Source organism: Indicator indicator, chromosome 11 (assembly GCF_027791375.1).
Source record: "Indicator indicator isolate 239-I01 chromosome 11, UM_Iind_1.1, whole genome shotgun sequence".
Lineage (NCBI taxonomy): Eukaryota > Metazoa > Chordata > Aves > Piciformes > Indicatoridae > Indicator > Indicator indicator.
Window position 1 is genome coordinate 6,243,972 of NC_072020.1, and position 26,079 is coordinate 6,270,050.

The following is a 26,079-nucleotide window of genomic DNA, read 5'->3' on the forward strand; positions in this document are numbered from 1 at the left end:
TTCCACTAAGTGCTGTTCTTTTCTGCAAACTGTGATGAATGAAGCATTTGTTGGTAAGACCAGTGGTAGAAATATGCTGTATGGGTCAGACCTTCATCTGGTTTATTACTGTAGAGGCTCTAATGCTGGTTTCCATTTTGCTTACCAACACTTTGACTTTTCATGAGTGCAAAGGTGATGCTGAATTCTGGACAGACCCTTTCTTATTCTTCCATTGAAGTGACACAAAATGCAGTGAATAACACTTTTACTGCCATGGAGGCAGGGAGACAAGAATTACATCAGAGAGGGTTCAGAATGATAAGGGAGTGATAGCAATTTGTCTGTGCAGGGGGCTTTAGCAGGGAGAGGTTGTTTATTTATGTATGCTTTGATTTTGGTTGACTTTTTCTTGCTTTCATTTCTTAAAAGACATTTCCCTATCAGTGGCATTTACCAGTATCCATTTGTCCTGATTTCCATCCACCACTGGTCGCGTTGCCTGAACTTAAAACCTTCAGTCAAAGCTGGCAATGGTGGATAGCCTGAACACTGGCTTAGTTGCTGAAACCTGATCTAGTTGGGAGATGTCCCTGCTCACTGCAGGGGGCTTGAACCAGATGATCTTTGAGGGTTCCTTCCAACCTGGTGCATTCTGTGAAACCCTTAATTTCAGAAACATCATGGAACCCAGTGCTGGACCAGAAAAGGTTCTATGACCTTTCATCCAAACACAGAGTAAATGAATGCCATAAATGTCTTCTAACTTTAACAACACTGTAAGACTTCATTTCTTACTCTTTGACCTTCCTCCTTGTGCTTTGTGCATGGTGGAGCCAATTTCTGCTTGCGGTTCAGTAAACTGTAAGAAGACAATCTTTCCTTCCATGCTTGTCTTTCCTCCCATATTTGCCCAGCTTGTGGAAGTTACTCTAGGAAAATGGTCTCTTGGTCTTAATTTTTTTTGAGGCTATGTTAACCCAAATAACACAGATTTGTTTGCCCCTCTGGTTTTTTCACTTGTAGCTTTTGTAAGTTGGTGTGAAGGTGATCAGTGCTGTTAGTATTTGATTATAAGATTCTTTACTGGAGTTAGATGATCTTTAAGGTCTCTTCCAACTCAAGCCATCCTGTGATTCACCATTCTCCATATCTTATGTTGCCATGTAGGTAGAAGCACAACTTGTGGAAAATCAGAAAGAAAATGAACTACAGCAAGTGAAAGAAGAGGCAGCTGCTGCTAAGGAAGAGCTGAGCAGTTACAGAGAAAAGGCAGAAAAACTTCAGCAAGAACTAGCAGTAAGAACCAAGTTGCCCCATGTGGTATTTAAAGCAAATGGTTATACAGGACTTGTTGTGCAAATATGCTTGTTGCAGGGGTTTTCTATCTTGTGCTGAGTATGCCACTAAGAAAAGTAGCCACTCAGTACCTCCTGTCAGTGGATCAGAGCTGATCCTGTAGGCCAAACCCTTCACTTTTTGCCCTGGATGTGTTTAAAGGTTGTTTGGATGTGGTGCTTGGGGATATGGTGAACCTGGCAGAGTAGGGTTATTGGTTGGACTAGATGATCCTGAGGGTCTTTTCCAACCTGAATGTTTCTGTCATTCTGTGAAAGTACATAATTTTACAGTCCACTGCAGTGCAGGAGTGGATCTAGAGCTCTGTTTCTTAGGAGATAGTATTCGTTGGCATATGTCATAACTACTTTAAAATAGGACTAAACCCTAATGGTATAGAGATAATTTAAAGGAATTGGAAGGACTGTGATTGGGATTCTAACTATTCACAGGTAAAAGAAGCAAGTCTGATACATCTTCAGGAAGACCTATGCAAAGTCAAAGAGAACTTAGTTGAAGCAGAAGAGAAGTTTGCAAGTTATATGAGAAAGGACAAAGAACTGGCAAAAACTGAAAGCAAAAAGGATGCAGAAATAATGTGTGATTTGTCAAGCAGTGAATCTGCTCTAAGTAGGAAAAACTCATCATCACAAACAGACCAGACTGTGGAAACCAACAGCTGTATCCAGACTTCACCAGTCCTTGTGAGAAATGCAGAGATGCAGATTGATTTGCCAAATGGGTGCTCTTCAGAGGAGATGGCAGAGATTGTGAGAGAATTTACTGACAAAATTGACCAAATGCAGGAACTCCATGCTGCTGAAATCATGGACATGGAGACAAGGCACATCTCTGAGGCTGAAGCATTAAAGAGAGAGAAGTTTGTTGCAGTACAAGTGTTGACTGAGGAGTGTAAAACTTTAAAGGAAGTCATAGAAACTCTACAAGCTAAAGAGGTATGTGTCCTGCTTTGTAAATATTGAGCTTGAGGACTGCACTCAGTTTTGTTCCCCTCTCTTCAAGAAGGACATTGAGGGGCTGGAGCAGGTCCAGAGAAGGGCAAGGAAGCTGGGAAGGGTCTGGAGAACAGGGCTGGTGAGGATCAGCAGAGGGACCTGGGGGTGTTTAGTGTGGAGAAGAGAAGGCTGAGGGGAGACCTCATTGCTCTCTATAGCTCCCTGAGAGGAAGCTGGAGCCAGGTGGAGGTTAGGCTCTGCTCCCTAGCAACAAGTGACAGGAGAGGAAATGGCCTCAGGTTGCATCATGGGAGGTTTAGGTTGGAGTTTAGGAAAAATGTCTTTATTGAAAGGGTTTTCACAGCCTGGCACAGACTGCCCAGGGAGGTGGCTGAATGCCCATCCCTGGAGGTGTTTCCAAGAGGCAGAGATGTGGTGCTGAGGGCCATGGTTTAGCCCCAACCTTGGCAGAATGGTTAGGCTGGGTGATCTGAAGAAGAGCTTTTCCAGCCCAAATCAATCTATAGGTGCTTCAGTTTGTACTTTTGCTGCTGCTACAGGAATCCCCATTGAAGTCTGGTTGTGTGAACCTCTCCCCTGTTCAGTACATTCATTCAGTATGCTTCCATGGCCTAGCAGAGATTGTGAACCCTTTCCTCAGCAATTTAATTTTGGGAATGCACTCAACTGTTGGACGCCTCCTTGTGTGGCTGCCTTGGACCTGACCTGCTCTGTGAAGTGGGGACAAGTGTAGGTCACCCCATTGTATGCCATCTTTGATGGCTTTGATTGCAGGGGGAATTGAACAGAGAGACTCATATCATGTCCTGCTCCTTAGAATTAACTCTCTTGCTGTGAGTAGGTGAGGGGTGATAAAGCTTTGATTGTTCTCTTTTCTAAACACAGGGCATCCCAGTGTCTGGGTCGGCACATTCTCCACCAGATCAAGCTAGAGATGGAGGTTCTAGTGGTAAGAAACACAGCTTCAGAGATTTCAGCCAGCATTATAACTTCAATCTGCTTTTCTAGTGTCCAGCTTGCTATTGAAGAGCTTGCCTTCTAAGAAACAAAAACTGCTACTGCCCAGGTGGAAGCCTGTTGCACTGCCTAAAGGTGTTGAGAATGCCATGTCTGTTAATTTGCTATAGAAGGGGTGGAGATGAGTTGAGTGGAGGCATCAGATGCTAGATTTTTCTGTCCCACTGGGGTTCCTGTGTTCTTCTTACATGTTACATTATCTCTTCAGTGTAGCTACATCATCTTTGATAGAATTTAAAGCTACAGCTGCCTAGCATGGGGATCAAGAGAATGTCCAAAAACAATGAAAATCATTAATATGATCCTGTTCTTAGGCAAAGGCTAAGCATGGTAAGGGGAGGTCAGCTGGCAGAAGTGTTTGTGCAAGGAGTTGTTTTCTTTTGCAACTAAAGTAGGATTTTTGAAGTTTGGATATTTTTTAGGGTGGTGTTTTGCTGTTGCTGCTTTGAAACTGGAAAAGCAAAACTGTAAACCAGGTAGTCTGCAGGCTTAAAATCAACTCTGGTGACATATAACCACCTGTTAGAACAGATGAAAAAGCTTTTTTGCTGCCTGATCTTCAAAGCTTTGCAGTAATCCAGCTTTCATGTTTTTCTCCCCTTTTATTTTAGACTCCAGTTCAGACTGGAGTCAAGGAATGTATCTTGCTCAGACCCATGGATCTGACACCGTATCTGAAGGAATAGATGAAGGTGAAGCTTCAACAGATTTACTTCCCAAAAAAATCAAGGTAAAATAGAACTGATCATTATTATTATGGAACAAAAATGATCCTACCACAAGCTTAGATGAGCTGCTGCTTGGTTAGTGAAAATAGAGCCATTTAGTGTTGGCAATTCTGATGCATTTCAGAATACTTCTGACCAGTGATCTGCTTGTTTGTTTCGTATGCATTCTGTAATGATAGGCTTGTTCTCAAGTTTGATCATGAGAAATAGAATTGCTGTTAATTTCTTGTAGTTACTGTGTGTTAATGACAATGCCATGGTCACATATTACACTATTTATTGTGAGTATTATGAAGGAAAAAAATTGTGTCTATTATAAACAGTAAAAATAAGATTGTATTTTTTTTTAAGTCTTTGGCAGCTTAGTAGTAATTTCAAAAAAGTGAATTGCAAAGCTTGCCTGGAAGCTTCCCAGGGTGTTGTTTGTAAAATGGCAGTTTCCATCAGCAAGCATTTTAACATTTGAGTATTGGTTTGGCAGGTGAGCTTTCATCTGAACCTGAGTCAAAAATGCACCTATTTACTAGTACCTGGGTGGCACTTCTCTCTTTGGTGTGAAGAGGCATAAATAGTTTCCTTTTGCTGATCAATTTAGAAGCACCAGCATTTCAACATGTGTGAAATGAGATGATGATGATTGTTGTTGTTGCTATCAGGATTTCATCACTGATTTCCTTTGTGTTTGTTGTAGGGCCTGCTGAAAGCAGTCCATCATGAAGGCATACAGGTTCTGTCTCTCACTGAATTTCCATATAGTGACAGGGAGGTGCCACCTGTTAAGCAAGAACCAGCATCTTGGCTTGAGGAGAGAAAAGCTTTTCTAAGCACCATTTCATCCCTGAAAGACCTCATTGCAAGAATGCAACTTTCTAGAGAAGCTGAGGTATAACCAACATCGTAAAATCCTGTCTAAATTAAAAAATCATTTGTTGATAACCTTATGAGGCACAATCACAGCTCAGGTTTAAATGCTCTAAATATACTGCTGCAAGACTTCAAAACCAGGGAGTAAAAGTGCATGGCATGCTTTCTGGTGATGAAGTAGAGCCTTAAAGAGAACTTGCATTTGTTCTTCTGTGCATGGGTGTCATAGAGATCCACCTTGTAAATGTTTCTGCCTTGAAAGCGTGTTTCCAGGAGCAGCCAAAGTACCTTGCTTTTGCCTTTTGTTACTTACTGCTGTAACAGAACTTGGATACTATTCAAAAGATACTGTAGTAAGATAAAATAGGAGGAGAATTGTGTAAAACATAACATAGTCAGTAATCTGTTAACACTTACTGGGAGTTGCCTGCCTAATTACCCAAATGAGGTTTTAGGATCTGTGTAGGTTGGTTCTCTTCTGCAGGTTAAGTTGGGGCAATTAACTTGATATCATTATAAAATGAATACTTTCATACACAGTATCTGCACACTACCACATAGCTCTGTGAGAGAGTCTAGGAGCACAGATGTAACATCACAGAATTATTTTGGTTGGAAAAGCCCTCAAGTTCATCCAGTCCAACCATTCTCTAACTCTGCCAAGTCTGGTGCTAAGCTATGGTGATCAGCACCACATCTGCACAGCTTTGAAATCCCTCCAGGGACAGGGACTCCACAAGATCCCTAGGCAGCCTGTTTCAGGGCTTGACAACACTTTTGGGAAAGAAATTGATCCCAGACCTCCCTTGGTGCAACTTGAGGCCATTTCCTCTCTTTCTATTAGGTGTCACTAGAGTGAAGCTGCCAACCCCCACCTCACTCCAACCTCTTTTCAGGGAGCTGAAGAGAGCAATGAGGTCTTCCCTCAGCTTCCTTTTCTACAGACTAAAGAACCCCAGTTCTCTTACCTGCTCCTCACCAGACCCTTTCTCCAGACCCTTTCATCAGCTTTGTTGCCTTTCCTTGAACCTTCTTCAGAACCTCCATGTCCTTCTTGGAGTGAGAGGTCCAAAAAGCGAACCCTAAACTTGAGGCCTTGAACAACCTGTTCTAGAGGAAGGTGTCCCTGCCCAATATGGCAGGGTTGGAACTGGGTGATCTTTAAGGCCCCTTCCAACCCAACCCAATTCTGTGAGTCTATGAATCATTAAAAAAAAAAAAAATCTGATCATAGCAATTAAAAGGATAATATGATGCAGTAACATAAATAATAACCACATGGGACTAGGCTTTCAGTTATGAAAAGCTAAATTGCTTCCATCTAAACCAGATAAAAGTTGAGCATTTGTGCATGCAGAAGTCCCACTGTGTACAGTAAATACATCCATTTGTGTGACTGAATGTCCTGTAGTTAGTGGGTAAGAACAGCTCAAGATCCCACTGCAAACACACTCCTTACATAAAATGATAATGATTTTGGGAATCCTGCTGTTTCAATTCTTTTTGTACCACTGTAGGTTTATGCCAGTGCAGAACCTCCTGAAGGTGGCTCAGACTGGCGAGGAGAACTTCTGTGTGCTGTTCAGCAGCTCTTTGTGAGAGAACAGAATGTGCTTCTGGCTGCCTTTCAGACTGAACTTGCAGGGCTGGGCACAAGAGATGCAGGGATGTTGATGAATCAGTTGGAGCACAGACTGCATGATCAGGTAATAGAAAACATGCTTTAGTCAAAGTGTGTTTGTGTTAAATTTTCATTTGGAATGTAGAAGTCCATTTACAGTTCTAGGGAGTAGTAGTTTTGACAGTCTGAGAGTGAAAAGTAGGCCTGTAGGAAGAAGAGCTGCCTTTGAAAAGTAAAACTGATATGGTGCAGGAAAGGGATTTTGAGGTGCACAAGGTATAGGAAAAGTACAGCCTTCAGAGACCACTTTGAATTAAGCACAGCTGTCCTGAGCTTGATTTCATTCATGGACTTAGAATTACATTACCTTGTTCAAGAGAAAAGGTAGCTTTGTGTGCCTGAAGCAAGTTGTAAACCAAGGAGTGATAAGGCTGTGATGGGGCAGAGAGTTCAGTTATCTCCTCTGGAACATGGAAGAATTAGTGGGGAAAAGAACCACTGGCCACAAAGCTGATGGCTCTTCTATTTCTATCATTTTGATGCCTGGTGGAAAATAAAAAAATAACAAGCAGTTATCAAAATTATAATACTGATTTAGTTCTGACTGAATTGGAAATGTCTTGGATGTATATGCACTATGAATATACAAGTCAATGTAAAATCCACACCATAAATAATCAACTCTGGACTTTTATTCTTCAATATTTCTAATGCTGCTAGGCTAGTGAGCAGAGAGCAGCAATGGACTGTCTTCAGAATGCAGACAGAAGAAGTTTGCTGATGGAGATTCAAGTGTTACATGCTCAGATGAACAGTAAGAAGAACAATCCAAAGAGAGAACAAGAGGTGGATTCAAAAACCCAAGGTGACTTCTGTGCTTACATGTGTGTCTTGCCAAATGTTTTCATGGCAGTGCTCAAAATGTTGTAGGTGAAAAGACACTGTCTTTGCTCCCTGGCTTTGATATTCACATTCTGAGCAGGCATACTTGTCATCTTTTTCAGCTTTATTTGACTAATTTGCCCAAAAATATCTAATCTGTGTTCTTATGACTTGTATCAAATTGGAAGTTACTCAAAGTTATTTCAAGTGCTGTAAAGATTGGGCTTGTGTTTTAAGGTTATTTTCCATGTATGCTTTTTAGGTTCAACAGCTTTGAAATTCTCTTAGCTGGATAGTTAGAATCACAGAATGGTTTGGGTTGGAAAAGTCCTTCAAGATCATCCAGTCCAACCATTCCCTAACTCTGTCAAGGCTGGGGCTAAACCATGACCCTCAGCACCACATCTCTGCCTGTTGGATACATCTCCAGGGATGGGGATTCAGCCACCTCCCTGGGCAGCCAGTTCCAGTCTCTGAAACACTGGTTGTGTCACTGGTGATCCACAGGATATATGTTGATGCAGTTGTGCACTTGGCCTTTTAAAAAAGTTCAGAAATGATTTATTGGAAAGCAGAGAAGGTATTCCAGAACCAAAGGCCATAGTTCTGCTCTCACTCCACTACTGAATGAATATATTCTTTTAAAATAGCACTCTTAATGATAGCCTGTGGTCATTCTCTGTGCTAGAAGGAACTTGACCCACACAGACAGTGGCGTTTTTTAACTGATTCCCATGTCCATGGTGCTCTCACTAGAAATGCTGGAGTACAACATGCAGCAGAAACAGTCACAGATACTGGAGATGCAAGTGGAGCTCCGCAGTATGAAGGACAGAGCAGCTGAGCTTCAGGAACAGCTGAATTCAGAGAGAATGATGGGTGCTGAGCTGAAGAATGAACTTGCACAAGCCAAGCTAGAGCTTGAGGCAACCCTTAAAGCGCAGCACAAGCACTTCAAGGACCTGGAAACCATCAGGTGAGGCTTCCAGTGCCAAACTTCCTGTGTTACCTACCAGTGGAGATGATCTTTCCTGTGTCATCTCAAATCGTTGAGAAGTTGATCACATCTAATAGAAATGCTTCTCAGTTTTCCTGTGAAGCATACCCAACAACAACAACAAAAAGAAAACTTCCTGTCCATGTGATGAAAAATTAGTTCTGTAGATTAGGGAGTGTCTGATTCATAGTTTGATTTAAAGCCAATTTCTTTTAAGATTTCCAACACATGAGGTTACTGTTGTGGTGGGTTGAAATTACCCCCAAAATAAGATTGCCAGACAAGCTCAGTTGGAAGCAAATGAAGCTGTATTTACAAACAAAACTACAGTCTAGAAATATGAAATGCAGTGAATATGTACAAAATATACAATATATATATATACACACACACACAATATATTTACAATTTATAAATAACATAAGAACTCCCCCTGGATAAAACCAGGGGGTTACCAACAGCTTCCTCCTCTCTACCTCCTTCCTCCCTGTACAAGGGAAAAGAGAAAAGAGAAGGAAAAAGCAGAGAGTAACTTGTTAGTACTTAGCCACAACAAGAACACAGCCAAGGTCAGCAACAGCCAAGCAAAAGCCACCAGCTGCTATCTGCTAGAGTGAAGAGGCTGAGAAAGAGACAGAAATAGTTTATACAACTAACTTTATGTTAGTTATCAGAGCAGTGAGATTATTTAGACTTTATCATTATTTTCCCTTTACATCCAGTGGTAATTTATTTACATTCTACCACTTTCTGCTCAAGATCTGTGGAAAATTTTTCCTAAGCATCAGCCTAAAACTGCCACAACTTCAGACAGGCTAATAACTATACAATAGCTGTTTAAAAGCTTTTCTAATTCTAAAGCTGAGCCTGGAGAAAAAGAATTGTAGAGTTAAGATGTCTCTGCAAGTATTGCCATATGAAATTTTACAGCTTCTAAGTGCTGCGGGCCAAATATTTGGCACTCAAGAAAGCCATTGTTCTTTATGCCTTTACCAGATGGATGTGCCCATATGTGGTATCTTAATATTCACTCAGAGATAACAAATTCAGAGTTTAAATTTGTATTGCTTTATAGTTTACCTCACAGCCTTTACAGGCCTTCAGGACCAAGATTCTTTCACAAATTGATGCAAAATTGATTTGTAAATAAAAGAAAATTCAGGGTATAGATGTTCTTTTTTCCCTTACAGTAGATTATTCTCTTTTTCCTTTTGAGGCACATGGCAGCAGGATGCATTTCCCTTGCATTCTTTCACAGTATGGGTAGTGACTGGATTAAGCTGAGCATCAGCTGCCTCTGAGCCACCAATTAATAGCAAGCAGCAATTAGAAAATTAGCAGGATTGGACATACTTCATTTTTGACCCATGCTGCTCTGTTTTTGTGTTTTGTTCTGCTAAGCAGGCTTTCCACTGCTAGTTGCTCTGTGGCACAAGCAGTGTTTTCAGTGAAGAAGATAGAATGGTATCAAGTAGCTGTGATAGGATTAGAGCCATTGTTGTCTGATCTAAATCTTGTCCCTTTCTCCTTCAGGACTGAAGTTAAAGAAAAAGCAGCTGAGCTAGATGTTCTCAAGGACACCATGGCCAGTGAACAGAAAAAATCAAGAGAGCTACAGTGGGCTTTGGAAAAGGAAAAAGCTAAAATGGAACGCAGTGAGGAAAGAGGAAGAGAAGAGCTTGAGGTATTCCATAACCCCAAATGGTCTGGAACATCAGGGGGCACAGAAATATTCTTTTGGTTAACATTTCCTCTCAGCTTACATTCTTGTCCAATCTATACTCCATGTTCTGCCTTCAGCAGCAGGGTTATAGAAGGAAGACCATAGAACCACAGAATGGTCTGGGCTGGAAAAGCCCTTCAAGGTCATCCAGCCCAACCATCACTGAATCACAGAACATTAGAGGTTGGAAGAGACCTCCAGAGATCATCAGGTCCAACCCTTCTGCCAAAGCAGGGTCCTCTAACTCTACCAAGGCTGGGGCTAAACCACATCACTCAGCACCAGGTCTTTGTGTCTTTTGAGCACTTGCAGATGTATAGATGCTGTGTGGCAAGGAAAGAAAAAAGCCTGCTGCAAATTGAAATCAATAGCAGTTTTACAACTGTGCTTTTCAGGGCCAAGATGAAAGGATGTTACGTTGTGTAACAGCCCTCAGAGAGTCAGAGGGACAGGATGCTGCTGAGGTGGCTGCACCTAAAAACTCTTCCCCAAACCCAGCTCCTGAAAGATAGTATTTAAGAGTATTATTTAGGATGTATGTTTGTCTCCATTTCAAAACCAGCAGTTTCACTTCATCAAAACCCAACCAGGGAGTTGGCTTTAGGAGAAGATGCATTAGCAGCTTCCTTGGAATGAGAAAGCTTGGGGGGAGCTATTTACAAAGCCATGCTGCACTAAGGCAAGGGCCAGTGGTTTGAAACTAGAGTAGGGTACATGGAGATTGGACATTAGGAGGAAGTTCTTTACTATGAGGGTGGTGCAACACTGGAACAGGTTGCCCAGGGAGGTGGTGGAGGCTTTATCTCTGGAGACGTTCAAGGTCAGGCTTGAACAGGCTCTGGGCAACCTGATCTAGTTGGGGGTCTTACTGACTGCAGAGGGGCTTCACAGTATCACAGTATATCAGAAGTTGGAAGGGACCTCAAGAGATCATCAGGTCCAACCCCCCTGCCAGATCAGCATCACCTAGGATTGGACTAGATGACCTCTGGAGTTCCCTTCCAACCCGGTGGTGCTCTGCAGTATCTGGTAGAGCAAGGGAGAGCAGGTATCCTAGTACAAGCACTAAGACCAAAAAAAAGCAGTGACTTCACCATCATGGATTTCTTTACATCTTCAAATCTTAGCCTGCAAAATGACTTTCAGACTTTGATCAAGTCAAACCAGCTGGGTGTCTACAGTGTCAGAACTCTGGCTGTTTGTATCTCGTTCCAAAGCCTATGCTCCAAATAGTCCTTTGTGGGGTGATCTGATTAGAGGCTTTTGTAATCTGCTTTAATCAGGTGTGTGATCTGTTTTCATATCAGCATTCCTATCATTTCTCATCAATTCATAGCATTAATATCAGCATGGAGCTGTTGGAGCAGGCCCAGAGGAGGCCACAGCAATGATGGGAGTGTTGGAAGCTCTCTGCTGTGGGGCCAGGCTGTGAGAGTTGGGGTTGTTCAGCCTGGTGGCCTTTCAGGTCTTGAAAGGGGCCAAGAAGAAAGCAGGGGACAAACTTTTTAGAAGGACCTGTTGTGACAGGACAAGGGATAATGGTTTGAAACTAAAAGAGGGAGATTCAGACTAGAGAGAAGTCCCACACTACCCAGAGAGGTGGGAGGTGGCTTGGAACTGTCCCTGAAACCACCCCAGGTCAGGTTGTTCGGGGCTCTGAGCAAACTGCTCTAGTTGCAGATGTCCCTGCAGTGACTGCAGGGGGTTGAACTAGGGGACCTTGAAAGGTCCCTTCATCCCAAAGCATTCTATGATTCAGAGTGATGTCATATTAGTTGGGAACAGCAAAAGCTGTTGCAAGCAAGACCTGTAGAGGCAGCAGGCTTGCAAATTGCAGAAGACGTGGCTTTAATCAATCTTTTTCTTCTGTTTTCTTATGGAAGGATTTAAAATTTTCCCTGGAAGATCAAAAGCAAAAGAACCTTGAGCTAACTCAACTTTTGGAGCAGGAGAGGCAGCTGTCAGCTGATCTGCAGCAGAAGCTTGACTCCCAAGAAGCAGTGAGTGCTGCCCAGCTGTCACGTGAGCGAGGCCGCAGTTCCCAGCTGCAGGTGCTCCTGGAGTCGGAGAGGGTTCGAGCTCTGGAAATCAGCAGTGCCCTGGAGAGGGAGAAAGAGCTCTGTGCTCAGCTTCAAAGTGCTGAGGAGAAAGGGCAAGCTGGAACACCTAACCCATCTGAGGAGTTGCTGAAAGAGCTGCAGAAACAAATGGATGAAAAGCATGACCGTGTAGTGGAGTTAGTGAGTGAGATGGAGAAGTATAAACTGGAATCTGTGCAAGTGAGACAGCAAATGGAGAAAGAAAGGCAGCTCCAGAGGAAAGCACTACAAGCAGAACAAGATGCTAACATAATAGCACAGAAGAAACTCCATGAACTGGAGTCCAAAGTAGAAGACCTTCAGTGGCAACTTGGGGAAAAGAAGCAAGAAGTCCATAAATTAGGGAACGAAACCAAGAAGTTGCAGGAAATAATCCAAGAGCTGCAGAAAAAAGAGGAGGAGAGTGAAGGAAGAAGAAAGGAAGCAGAAAGGACAGCAAATGAGGTACAGTAGCTCTGAGAGCCACGTGTGATGCTGACCTGTGCCATTTAGCTGTTAGCTGTCATTCAGTTAGCACTGTGTGTGTCTGTGCCTTCACTCATGGTGTAAAACAGCCTGCAGGCTACAAACTGCAGGCACCAGGGAAAGGGAAACCTTCCCACGTTGCTGCCTAAAATTATTCACACATGTTCTGAGGCTGGAGCTGTAGAGGTGTGTGAGGAGCAGCATGAGCTGGAGAAATGCATCTGAGTGTAGACATAGACTCCATGGCTTGGTGTAGGAGAGGGATACTCCCTGTACCCAGGCAGAGGAAGGAGCTCTTCCTGCTCAGGAATGCTGCAAGGTCACTGCTCTTCATCTCTAGCTCATAAACCACAAGTGGTCTTTGAAACATTTGAAAGTGATCTCCCAGCAGCTTAATGAATGAATGAATGAAGTTATCAAACTACCATACACATGACAGTGGACAGGTAGCAACCAGAACAGAAGGAAGACATCAAGGTAAAAAGTTACTTTAGGAATTTTGCCTGATTTTTAGGTGAAAGCTGCAGCCACTGTTCGTTGCCTGTAATTTTTTTTTTCTCTCTCAGAAAAGCTTTGGAAATTTCTGCAATTGTTTTAAAATGACTTGCAAAACTCTTTAGAAACTTCCCTGTAGGAGATAGGTGTTGCTGGGTGAGTGACTTGTGGGTAGTCCCAGAGGAGATTGACAGGAGGCTTAGAATCATGGAATGGTTTTTGTTGGAAGAGCCCTTTCAGCTCATCCAGCCCAGCCATTCTCTAAGTCTACCAAAGCTGGGGCTAAACCATGGCCTTCAGCACCATATCTCTGCCTCTTGGAAACTCTTCCAGAGATGGGCATTCAGTCATCTCCCTGGGCAGCCTGTGCCACACCTGTTTGCTGACCACATTTTTGCCCATCCTGCCATCACCCTGTGCTTTCTGGCAGCTGCCTGTCTGTGGAGCCAGGAAGGAAATCTTTCTCTTCATCTAATTCAGCCAGCTCCTGGCTTTAATCTTCTGAAGCACTGGAAACTACCTGTAGCTCAAGGCAGGATGTTTGGTGCATTGCTGACTGTGATAGCATCAGCCTTCCTGCCATGCTCAGTGTGTGTACCTTGCTAAAAGGGAAAAAGTCTGTTTCCAGCAATCCTGGAGGCCCCCTTCAAATTCTGGAAGGCTGCTCTAATGTCTTTCTGGAGCCTCCTTTTCTTCAGGGAACCTAAATAATTGTAGAGTGCTACACCACAGCAGCACTGTAGTCACACCAAACTGCTTTCTGTACCAGAATTGTTTGTTCTTCAGTTTCTGGGTGTGTTTCAGATTGACATGGTAGTGGTGGGTTAATGGTTGGACATGATGATCTTAAAGGTCTTTTCCAACCTGATAATTTTATGTGTCCATTTTAAAGCACTGGACCAGATGCATTCTCTGTGTATATGAACACCTCTCTCATCTACAGACTGCCTGGGATACACCCAATGACAGAACAAGAAATTGGGTTCTCCAGCAAAAAACAGAAGGAGGTGAGGTGAAAGAATCCACCTACCCTATGCTGACAGGAAGAGGAGATCTCTCTGCTGCTACTGAGATTTTGGAAAACATCAGACAAAAGCTGCAAACCACAGCTCCAAAGCTGAAGCAGTTGGCTCGGAAAGCTGCTAGCAGGTTAGAGCAGTCCTCAGCTACTGGGTCTGGTTAGTTGCAACCAGAAGGTAATAAATTGGCTTTTAATCCTAATCCAGACACTGCAGACAAAAGCACAGGATGGTAGGGGTTGGAAGAGACCTCTGGAGATCAGAGTCCAACCCCCCCTGCCAAGGCAGGGTCACCAAGAGAAGGTCACAGAGGAACACATCCAGGTGGGTTTGGAAAGTCTCCAGAGATGGAGACTCCACCACCTCTCTGAGCAGCCTGCTCCAGGGCTCCAGCACCCTTACATTACACAAGTTCCTCTTCATGTTCAGATGAGCTTCTGATGGTCCAGTCTGTGCCCCTTATACCTTGTCCTGTCCCTGGGCACCACTGAACAAAGCCTGGTCCCATCCTCCTGACACCCACCCTTGAAGTATTGATCAGCATTGATGATTTCCCCCCCTCAGGCTGCTCTTCTCCAGACCAAACAGTCCCAATTCTCTCAGCCTGTCCCCATCAGAGATGTTCCAGGCCCCTCAGCATCTTTCTAGCTCTAACTGATTTTGGGGTTGTACTACTTTTCTAGCATTGAGATTTTTCTGGCATTGAGACTTTTTCTACTTGAGATCTACTGATATAACTCAGGGTCACAGAGTACCAAGTGCTGCTCTAAATCTTTTGTGTTCAATATGATCCTTTATAAATTACAGCAAAATTGTAGTTTGGTTTTTTTTCTCTTTGTTGTGAGACGTTTGGAATCATAGAATAGAATGGTTTGGGTTGGAAAAGCCAAATTATTCTCTAACTCTGCCAAGGCTGGGACTAAACCATGGCCCTCAGCACCACATCTCTGCCTCTTGGAAACACCTCCAGGGATGGGCATTCAGCCACCTCCCTGGGCAGCCTGTGCCAGGTTATGAGAACCCTTTTGGTCAAGAAGTTTCTTCTCATGTCCAAACTATACCTCCCCTGATGCAACCTGAGGCTATTTCCTCTCCTCCTGTCACTTGTTGTTGAGGAGCAGAGCCCAACCTCCACCTGGCTGCAGTCTCCTCTCAGGGAGCTGTAGAGAGCAATGAGGTCTCCTCTCAGCCTCCTCCTCTCCACACTAAACACCCCCAGGTCCCTCAGCTGCTCCTCACCAGCCCTGTTCTCCAGACCCTTCCCCAGTTTCCTTGCCCTTCTCTGGACCTGCTCCAGCCCCTCAATGTCCTTCCTGAAGTGAGGGCCCCAAAACTGAACCCAGCACTCAAGGTGTAGCCTCCCCAGTGCTGAGTGCATTATAGCTTGAAAATCCCCTGAGGTTTTGCTCACAGATTCAAGGATTGCTGAGAAGTCCTGCTGGGGTCCCAGGCTGTGGCTGCTGCTGAAACTGTCACTTCTGTTGCAGGTTCCAGTTTGAAATAGCAGATGACCAGGACTTCACTGCAGTACAAAACACTATTGAAGAGGCTGTTTCAGAGCTGCAGAAACTGCCTGGATTGTCCTGCCTGGAAGAGGTGAGAGTGCAATGTTACAGTTTTGGTGGTAGGGCTTGGATGATGAGCTGTGTGTAGAAACCAGCAGGGAGCTGTTAAGTCTGTGCTTATCCAGGTCTGGACTTTAGAGAGGAGAATCTGTTCCAGCAAGTCTTCTGATATGGAGTTGAAGTATAAAAACCTTCTATTCAAGAAAATACATTTTCCTTTCAGCAGCATTTCTGGAACTGAGAGAACTTTGCTCAGCATTTCCATGCCCAGTAATTACTATGTCTTGTTGATACAACACATTTACTCAGACTGCCCTGGTTTTACCAAAGGGAGACTGAGTAGTGTGCAGTGTGAACCTAGGAGATCTGGTAGAGAGCAGAGCTGGGGAGAAGGACTCAGGGGTGCTGGGTGAGGAGCAGCTCCCCATGAGCCAGCAATGTGAGCTGGCAGCCCAGAAACCAGCCCTGTGCTGGGCTGCATCCAAACCAGTGTGGGCAGCAGGGGCAGGGAGGGGATTGTGCCACTCTGCTCTACTGAGACTCCACCTGGAGTGCTGGGGCCAGCTCTGGATCCCCCAACAGAAACAGGACATGGAACTGTTAGAGCAGGTCCAAAGAAGGCCTCCAAGATGATCAGAGAGCTGGAGAACCTCTGCTGTGGGGACAGGCTGAGAGACTTTGAGCTGTTCGGTTTGGAGAAGAGAAGGCTCCAGGGAGACCTTAGAGCAGCCTGCCAGTACCTGAAGGGGGCCTCCAGGAGATCTGGAGAGGGACTTTTAACAAGGGCATGGAGTGGCAGGACGGGGACTGATGGCTTCAAAATGGAAGAAGCTGAGTTGAGATGAGCCATGAGGAAGTAACTTTTGACCATGAGGGTGGTAAGGCACTGGGGCAGCTTGCCCAGAGAAGTTGTGGAGGCTCTGCCTGGCAGTGTTTAAAGGCCAGGTTGGCTGGGCACTTGAGCAACCTGGTCCAGTGGAAGGTGTCCCTGCCCATGGCAGGGGATTGAAACTGCCTGATCTTTAAGGTGCCTTCCAGTCCAAACCATTTTCTGGTTCTGTGATATACAGGATAAGCAAAGAGAGAGTCACATTAACCTATAGTTTCCACTTCTATTTTCTTTATGTAAGTTATTATCAAGGTGTTGCCAAGTTTGTCACTCTAAGCCAGTTTTGTTTTTTTCAAGTTGGCATCTTGGATCTGAGAGAAGTTGTGTTTGGTTTCTGTCTGTCTTCTAGCTGAAGCACGTGCTACCACCAGGGACTCCATCCAGCTCACTGACTGAGAGGCTGCTGAGGCAGAATGCCGAGCTGACAGGCTTTGTCAGCAGGCTGAGTGAGGAGAAGAACAATTTGAGGAATGCTGTCATGAAACTGGAGGAAGAACTGAGAAGGCACCAGAAGAGACAAGCTTCTGGAGACTATGTATGTCTGCCTGCATGCTGGTATCAGTGTATGGATAGCCAGGAAGCATCGGCCTCATCACCTCCCTGGGAGTGATGGAGCTCTGTCTCTCTTGCCTTCCCTCTGCAGGGTGAACGGATGGGAGTTGTTATTGCCCTGCTCTCAGTGTCTCCTGACTCATAGAATCATAGAATTGTCCAGGCTGGAAGGGACCTCCAAAGCTCATCCAGTCTGACCTCCCCACAGTCAGCAGGGACATCCCCAACTAGATCAGGTTGCCCAGGGCCTTGTTGAGTCTTACCTTGAACATCTCCAGGGAGGGGGCCTCAACCACCTCCCTGAGAAACCTGTTCCAGTGTTCCACCACCCTCATAGTGAACAGAGATCCAACCTAAATCTGCCCTTCTCTAGTTTGAAGCCATTGCCCCTGGTCCTGTCACTGCAGGCCTTTGCAAGCAGTCTCTCCCCATCCTTCCTGTAACCCCCTTCAGGTACTGGAAGGCTGCTATCAGGTCTCCCTGGAGCCTCCTCTTCTCCAGGCTGAGCATCCCCAGCTCCCTCAGCCTGTCCTCATAGCAATGGTACTCCAGCCCCCTTGATCATTTTCCTGGCCCTCCTCTGGACCCTCTCCATCAGGTCCATGTCCTTCCTCCATTTAAACTTTATGATTTTACCCAACTTCTGGTTTTTTAAGTGCTCTTCTCTCTCCCATGTACTCCTCTTGTTGATCAAGGTGATCTTATCACCTTGATAAGTAGCAAGTTGATCCAGATAGCTTCAAGCTCATGAAGCTGGTATCATCCAAGGAGGGGTTGGTTGGTTTGGGTTTGTTTTTTGGGGTTTGGTTTGGTTTTGGGTTGGGTTGGGTTTTTGTTTGGTTGTTGTTTCTTTTTTTTTTTGAGAAGCTGTATTTTTCTGGGATATTGATCAGGCTCCTAAACTCACTGCTTCTGAGGTGCTAGGGTGGAGGGATGGCCTCAAATCCTGTCAATGTATTTTTTCTCCCATTAATTTTGTGAGCTCTCCACCAAACCACTGCCACTCAGGCATTTCCAGACTGCATGGTTCAAACTCAGTTGCTTTCCTTTTCAGTCTTCTAGACACTCCTCAGATGTTGGCGTTAATATTGACACTCTTGTGGCCTCTGAGAAGGAAATGTGGAACAGAGAAAAGCTGTCCCTGCAGAAGTCTTTGAAACAAGCTGATGCAGAGATCTCCAAGCTGAGAGCAGAGCTCAGGAACGAAGCCTTCCTCAGAGAGCTGGGCTCAGATTCTGACAATGCTGTTTTAAGGGTAAGGAGACTCTGTGGCCCACACCCCAACTGCAGCTCCTTTTATCATGCTGATTGGGACCAATTTTCATGGCCTTCACTCTGCTTACTCCAAGTAAACATTAATTCTGGTGTAAAATTCCCATCCCCTGGTAGCTCACTCTTAGATTTTCTCCCCAGGAATGTAAGCCCCTGTGCTGTCTCTGTGTGTGTGCTTGATTTCCTGCTGCTCTGGTGAGCCTTAGATTAGGAAGCTGCATCAAGCGTGAGCAGTAGTGTAGCCTTCTCCATGATAGTGAGCACCAGAGAATGCACTGGGTTGGAAAAGGCCTCTACAGGTCATCTTGTCCAACCCTCCTGCAGTGAGCAGGGATATCCCCAACTAGATCAGGCTGCCCAGGGCCCCATGGAACCTGACCTTGAATGTCTCCAGGGATGGGGCCTCCACCATCTCCCCGAGCAACCTGTTCCAGTGTTCCACTGCTCTCATAATAAAGAACTTCCTCCTACTGCCCAGTGCAAATCTATCCTGCTCTGGTTAAAACCACTGACAGCCAGAAATGAGAGGAGCAATGAGGTCAGCAGTGTTAGAACTGTAATAATTAGTGGAGCTGATGAGGCCTTTGTGATTTTCTCCTGTAGAGAATTTATGGCAAGTACCTTCGAGCGGAGAGCTTTCGGAAGGCTCTCATCTACCAGAAGAAATATTTGCTGCTGCTGCTTGGTGGGTTCCAGGAGTGTGAAGAGGCTACACTGGCCCTCATTGCACGAATGGGTGGACAGCCTTCCTACACAGACCTCCAGATCCTCACCCAGCACTCAAAGGGGTTTACAAGATTCCGCTCTGCAGTCAGAGTGTCCATTGCAATTTCGAGGTGAGCTGGAAGAGGTTGGATTTGGAACAGATACGACTCCGCAGTTCAGTGTCTGCTTCTCTCGTGGGGTCTGTCATGTTCCACCCTCTTTAAATGGCACATTTTTCAGTCATGAATGTGGTGGATACTGTGTAGGGTGACAAGCTGAGAAAAGCATAGCTAAAATCCATCATCACAGGATGGTTTGGGTTGGAAATCACAGGATGGTTTGGGTTGGAAATCACAGGATGGTTTGGGTTGGAAAAGCCCTTGAATCTCATCCAGTCCAACCATTCTCTAACTCTGCCAAGGCTGGGACTAAACCATGGCCCTCAGCACCACATCTCTGCCTCTTGGAAACACCTCCAGGGATGGGCATTCAGCCACCTCCCTAAGCAGCCTGTACCAGGCTATGAGAACCCTTTTGGTCAAGAAGTTTCTTCTCATGTCCATCTTATACCTCCCCTGGTGCTACTTGAGGCCATTTCCTCTCCTCCTGTCACTTGTTGCTAGGAGGGCAGAGCCCAACCCCCACCTGGCTCCAGCCTCCTTTCAGGGAGCTGTAGAGAGCAATGAGGTCTCCCCTCAGCCTCCTCTTCCCCACACTAAACACCCCCAGGTCCCTCAGCTGCTCCTCACCAGCCCTGTTCTCCAGACCCTTCCCCAGTTTCCTTGCCCTTCTCTGGACCTGCCCCAGCCTCTCAATGTCCTTCTTGAAGTGAGGGCCCCAAAACTGAACCCAGCACTCAAGGTGTAGCCTCCCCAGTGCTGAGTGCAGGAGGACAATCCCTGCCCTGGTTCTGCTGGCCACACCACTGCTGATCCAGGCCAGGAGGCTGCTGACCTGTGTCAGGAATAGTTGACCTGGTTAACGTCACAAGGAGCTCTGCATTTGGTAATGAAGGAGTGTACTGGATAAAGTCCTAATATTAAGACAAAAATAATAGGATTTCCTAGGCCTGCACTTAAGTTACCAAGTGCTTTCTGCAGTTGACCTTCCTTTGGAGGTTAAATTTCTCCACATACAGTAATAGAGATTTTTGAGTTAATTTTAGCCATCTAGGGAGTTCCTTGAATTCACAAGGCTGTAGGTCCCAGGCTGAGGAGGAGTAGGACTAGGTGAGGAGGAACAAGTGAAGGTTGTCAGCGTGTAGCTCTGCCATGTTGCTAGCAAACCTCCTTCACAAAGGTTTGGACCTTCCAGGCACTTCTGCTTGATCTGAGCCTGGGTGTAGTGCAAGCTGAGGGCACTGTTCATGAGCCTGTTGTAAGCGAGGCTTTCACTCACAGTGCTCTGCAGTCACAATTTTGGGGATGTGACAGGGCAAAAAGTGGATTTAGTGTGACTTTAAAATGCTGATGTCCTGTTGATTAGGTGTTTGAGTCATGTACTGTCCACTTGGCCTTTGTGGAATTGCAGAGATAAAGCTGAAAGTAGATTTGGACAAATGTGTTTTCCTTGGGATGTGCATAAGGAAGTTTTCTGCTCAGGTTCAGGCACTTCCAGTGTTTTCTGAAGTACGTCAGGAGATCAGCAGATTATTCTGAGCAGGGAATTTCATTTCTCCTGAAGCATTTATTGATCTGTTGTTCATTTTGAAATGCAGAATGAAGTTCCTGGTTCGTCGATGGCACAGGGTTACAGGTTCTGGTGTGCTGAGTATCAACAGGGATGCCTTCAGCCACAGCACAGGTAAACCATAGTCCACGGAGAGAATGGTGCCCACAGCTCACACCACTGCCTACTGCAGATGGTTTTCATTTTCCACATGTGGAATAAATGGGTTGCTGTCCCCCCTTCCGTGGCACAGGGTCATGTAATGGTGAGGGTTGAAAGGGACCTCTGGGGACCATCTAGTCCACCCCCCCTGCTAGAGCAGGTTCCAGTGGAGCTGATTGCACAGGCAGGTTTTGAACGTCTCCAGAGATGGAGACTCCACCACCTCTCTGAGCAGCCTGCTCCAGGGCTCCAGCACCCTCACATTACACAAGTTCCTTCTCATGTTCAAATGAACTTCTTATGGTCCAGTTTGTGCCCCTTACCCCTTGTCCTGTCCCTGGGCACCACTAAACAAAGCCTGGTCCCATCCTCCTGACACCCACCCTTGAAGTATTGATCAGCATTGATGAGATCCCCCCTCAGGCTGCTCTTCTCCAGGCTGAAGAGCCCCAAATCTCTCATCCTTTCCCCATCATGGAGATGCTTCAGGCCCTCCAGCAGATTTGTAGCCCTTTGCTGAACGCTCTCAAGGAGTTTCCTGTCCCTCTTGATGAACTGAGGAGCCCTGAACTAGACACAATACTCCAGATGAGGCCTCACCAGGGCAGAGCAAGCAGGAGGAGAACCTCCCTCATGCTTTGCTGCAATTGCTTAGGTTAACCAATTCCTCAGGCAGAAACCTGAGAGGGTCCATGCTCAGCACAGCCAAAAATCCATTTGCTTCAATCTTGTTTTGGTCCATTGTAGGTGGGAATTAGAAAAATCTGGGAACTTTCCCTGTGGAATGTGTCTATAGAACCAATTTTTGCTGTTGTTGGGCTTCTCATAAGAGATTCATAGAATGGTTTGGGTGGAATGGACCTTCAAGATCATCCAGTTCCAACCCCCCTGCCATGGGCAGGGACAACCAGGGGATCAGGGGACCAGGGAGGGGACATCCACAGCCTCCCTGGCAACCTCTTCTAGTGTCTCACCACCCTCACTGTAAATAATTTCTTCCTAATCTTCAGTCTCCATCTCCCCTCTTCCATCTTAAAGCCATCCTTCTTCCTCTTCCTCCTATCACTACCAGCCCTTGTAAAAAGTCCCTTCCCAGAGATCTGCAACCCCAGCTCCAAGAGGGGATGCTGAGCACAGGAACAGAGGAGTTGTAGCAAACAGAGGACCCTACAGTAGCACCTGAGCATGTTGAGTCTCTGGCTGTTTACTCAGGACAAAGTCCTGACATTCTTCTGCTACAGCTTCAGGTTTGGGAAATCCAGGTTTCTGTTTGCTTTTTGGTAGGAACCTACATAAAGAGAAACAGAATTTTTCTTTCTTAATTCCTGTCTGTCCAGGGCTGCACTAAAACCTCGTCCTGCTTGGGCTGGGAGAGTTGTCTCATAACACCAGCAAGGCCAGGATTTCACCTCTGGGTTTGTCTGAAGGAGTCTGAAAGTCATCTCACCAACATCTCAAAACAAACAGAGCACTAAGCCTTGAGCTTTCCAGCTGAGTGCAAAAGGTGTTGCTTTGTTTAGTTTGCAAGCCCTTGCTTTTTCTGTTTGCAGGTCCTGAGTTACGGCCGGAGTCCTTCTCTGGGGGCATGGATCTTTACGGAGAGCAGCGGCAGTCCTACAGACCCAGGTCAGACACCTGCACGCTTCCGACCGGAGCAGAGTCATGGAATCAGTCAGGGTTGGAAGGGACCACAAGGATCATCTAGTTCCAACCCCCCTGCCATGAGCAGGGACACCTCACACTAGATCAGCCTGGCCAGAGCCTCATCCAGCCTGGCCTTAAACACCTCCAGGGATGGGGCCCCAACCACCTCCCTGGACAACCCATTCCAGGCTCTCACCACTCTCATGGGGAAGAACTTCTTCCTCACGTTCAGCCTGAATCTCCCCACTTCCAGCTTTACTCCATTCCCCCCAGTCCTATCCCTACCTGATATCCTAAAAAGTCCCTCCCCAGCTTTCTTGTAGCCCCCTTCAGATACTGGAAGGCCACAAGAAGGTCACCTTGGAGCCTTCTCTCCTCCAGACTGAACAGCCCCAACTCTTTCAGTCTATCCTCACAGGAGAGGTGCTCCAGGCCTTTGATGATCCTTGTGGTCCTTCTCTGGACACATTCCAGAGTACCTTTTAGTCAGAGCCCTGTTTAACTAAACAAATACCTCAGTGCTCGCTGCTGAGGTTTGGAGTCTTGGTTGCCATCAGTTTATGTTGAAGACACATAAGAAATTACATCTCAGACCTTCAGTGTGTGTTTGCTTTTCACCTGATCGAGGCCAAAGCTTGCAGACTTCTGCTGTCTGATTTATGTCCTGTTCCTGGAACTGGTGGGGGATCACTGGATGGAGCTATGGCTGTCTACAGCTGTGGAGTTTAAGCTTGGTGACCACATGAACCTGTCCACCTTTTCTGGTTGGCAGCAGTGTGTGGTGTGGAGGGGAGCTGCCCCAGCTGCCCTCAACCAAAGGGAGAAGCTGGGCCAGAAGAAGCTGAGCCAGGGAAAAGCAGGGCCACTTGCTGTGTGGCTGGGTAGGGTCTTTCTTCAGTGGTACCCAGTGACAGGGCAAGTAGTAAGGTGCACAAGCTTGAGTGTAAAAAGTTCCATCTAAATATGAGGAGAAACTTGAGGGTGCTGGAGCCCTGGAGCAGGCTCCCCAGAGACTTAGACCTGTTCCTGTGTGACCTGCCCAGGGTGAGCCTGCCTTGGCACAGGGGTTGGACTCAATGAGCTCCAGAGGTCCCTTCCAACCCCTACTATTCTGTGATTGTATGATCTGGTTACTGTGGGCTGTCAGGAATTACCTGGGCCTTGGGGCCAGCACATGGGTGGAAGCTCCTTGGTAGCTCCACTGCTTCAAACCCTTCTGATTGGTTGTACCAAGATGTGATAGCACAGGTGCCAACCAGCAGCTTTTCATCAGAGGCAGCATTTTGATGAGTTCCTGTGGAGTGAGTCCTGAGCTTTACCGAGTGTCAGATTGCAGCTGTTTGGGGATTTTGCTGTGGTGTGAACCACCTCCATGTCTGGGAGCAGTGGCTTCTGTGGGGCAGGGACCATGGTGTCTTGCTCAGGAAATGGCAGGGAGGTGAAATGGGTGTCTCGTGGTGGCCACCAGATGGGTCAGATAAGGGACATGCAGTCAGTCAGGTGTCCCTGCTAACAGGATTCTGCTGTCTGCTGATGCTTCTGACTTGAAATGTCACTTTTTGAGGACACCTGTGTTGTTGTGCCCCCAGGTTCCACAGTATGCAGAGTGATTTGACCCCAGTCTCCTTCGCCTGCTCTCAGCTGCAGAACTACGACCCTGAGCGAGCTCTGAGTGACTACATCCACCGGCTGGAGGCGCTGCAGCGGCGGCTGGGCAGCGTGCAGTCAGGTATGGGCTCAGCCTCTCCTCCTCCTGCCTGCTGAGCAGCACTAGGCTCCAGCTTAGACAATCTCTGCTGGCGATTTTAGGTGTTTTCAGCCTTTGAAGAGGCTGGTCTGAGATACAAGAAGTCATAGGATGGGTTTGGTTGGAAAAGCCCTTCAAGATCATCCAGTCCAACCATTCTCTAACTCTGCCAAGGCTGGGGCTAAACCATGGCCCTCAACACCACATCTCTGCCTCTTGGAAACATCTCCAGGGATGGAGATTCAGCCACCTCCCTGGGCACCCTGTAGCAAAAGGCTCATTACAAAGAAAGCTGTAAATTTCCTGGGGGGGCATCCAACTGTGCTTCCATTTCAGATTTTGAGTTATTGACTTCAGCTCTCCCTGATCTCTAACAAACGTGGAGCAAGGATTTAAAATAGAGCAGGGTGGATTTAGATTAGACATGAGGAAGAAGTTCTTTACTATGAGGGTGGAGAGACTTTTGATAAAGGAATGTAGTGACAGGAGGAGGGGTGATGGCTGCAAATTGGAAGAAGCTGAAATGAGATGAGCCATGAGGAAGCAATTCTTGCCCAAGGGGGTGGTGAGGCACTGGAACAGATTACTGAGAGAAGGTGTGGACACCTCGTCGCTGGAGGTGTTGAGGACCAGGCTGGATGGGGCCTTGAGCAACCTGGTCTTGTAGGAGGTGTCAGGGGGGAGCTGGAACTAGATGATCTTGAAGGTCCCTTCCACCTCAAACCATTCTATGATTCTGGTAGGGAAGCTGGACTGGATGCTCTCCAGCGGCCCCTTCCAGCCCCCACCATTCTGTGATTCTATTCCAAGTAATCCTTGTGAAAAATCTGTTTACAGGTTCAACTTCATACACTCAGCTGCACGTGGGTATCAGAAGATAACTGCCTCCCACCACCCCCAGCACTGGCAGTGATGTTCACAGATTTGCCTTCAGCCTCTGCTCTTTCTGTGCTTTTGTACGACCCGGACAGCGTGGGACCAAGATGAACGCAGCCAGAGGATTGTGCCCAGGCAGACTGGGACTTGTGTAGATAGGCACTTTGTGTTGATGAAAAAAAAAAAACCAAACCCACCCCACCCCCCCACCCCTGAGAGCCCCCATGGTTGCCTGTATATTTGTGGAATGCTAATTTAAATGAGTAACTTATGAAGTATTTATCAAGAGGGCGTGGAGACGGACGCAGTGTTCGTGAATCAAGCTACGGTGAGCAAAGTTTACTTGCACTTTTTTCTCTGGCAAGGCTACTGAAGTTCCATGACTCTCATTACTATTTGCTACTGGCAGTGCAGACAGAATATCACTTGTAGAGACCTATTTTTGTAACGGTAGAAGTTTTGGATTTTATGGGTATTTTGTCAAAAGTACTGCAATAAAAATGACTTCATGCTTTTAGCTGTGTTCAAGAACCGCTCGCTTACAACTGAAAAGGTTGCTCCTACCTGCACTCCTCCTGCTCCTACTGGCTCCAGCTTTACTGTCTACAGCTTCCAAAACGTCGCTACTAAGAATCAGGAGAAGAGAGGACAGGTACAAAATGACTTTCTGAAGACCCTGGTCACAGCTGTTAGGGGTAGAAGATCTTGCACTGCTCAGCTGCTGTGACAAACACAGGGCTTTAGAACATAGAACCATAGAATGGAAGGGGTTGGAAAGGATCCCTGGAGACCCTA

At 46.1% G+C, this 26,079-nt stretch overlaps 1 protein-coding gene across 1 annotated transcript in view; it reads left to right on the top strand.

The window, feature by feature from the left end:
- The window catches only part of LOC128970108 (A-kinase anchor protein 9-like), a 42,005-nt gene extending 16,571 nt beyond the window's left edge, over positions 1-25,434 (top strand). Inside the window, exons 11-30 of the mRNA XM_054385128.1 lie at positions 1,150-1,278; positions 1,770-2,273; positions 3,180-3,243; positions 3,923-4,041; positions 4,731-4,922; positions 6,421-6,609; positions 7,245-7,389; positions 8,163-8,382; positions 9,937-10,087; positions 12,010-12,669; positions 13,549-13,551; positions 14,129-14,334; positions 15,692-15,800; positions 17,014-17,193; positions 18,265-18,465; positions 19,086-19,318; positions 20,905-20,990; positions 22,568-22,688; positions 24,251-24,390; positions 25,246-25,434. Coding sequence (XP_054241103.1) covers positions 1,150-1,278; positions 1,770-2,273; positions 3,180-3,243; positions 3,923-4,041; positions 4,731-4,922; positions 6,421-6,609; positions 7,245-7,389; positions 8,163-8,382; positions 9,937-10,087; positions 12,010-12,669; positions 13,549-13,551; positions 14,129-14,334; positions 15,692-15,800; positions 17,014-17,193; positions 18,265-18,465; positions 19,086-19,318; positions 20,905-20,990; positions 22,568-22,688; positions 24,251-24,390; positions 25,246-25,289 — 3,696 coding nt within the window. The 3' untranslated portion in view covers positions 25,290-25,434. The remainder of the gene's footprint in view (positions 1-1,149; positions 1,279-1,769; positions 2,274-3,179; positions 3,244-3,922; positions 4,042-4,730; positions 4,923-6,420; positions 6,610-7,244; positions 7,390-8,162; positions 8,383-9,936; positions 10,088-12,009; positions 12,670-13,548; positions 13,552-14,128; positions 14,335-15,691; positions 15,801-17,013; positions 17,194-18,264; positions 18,466-19,085; positions 19,319-20,904; positions 20,991-22,567; positions 22,689-24,250; positions 24,391-25,245) is intronic.
- Positions 25,435-26,079: the final 645 nt, after the last annotated feature.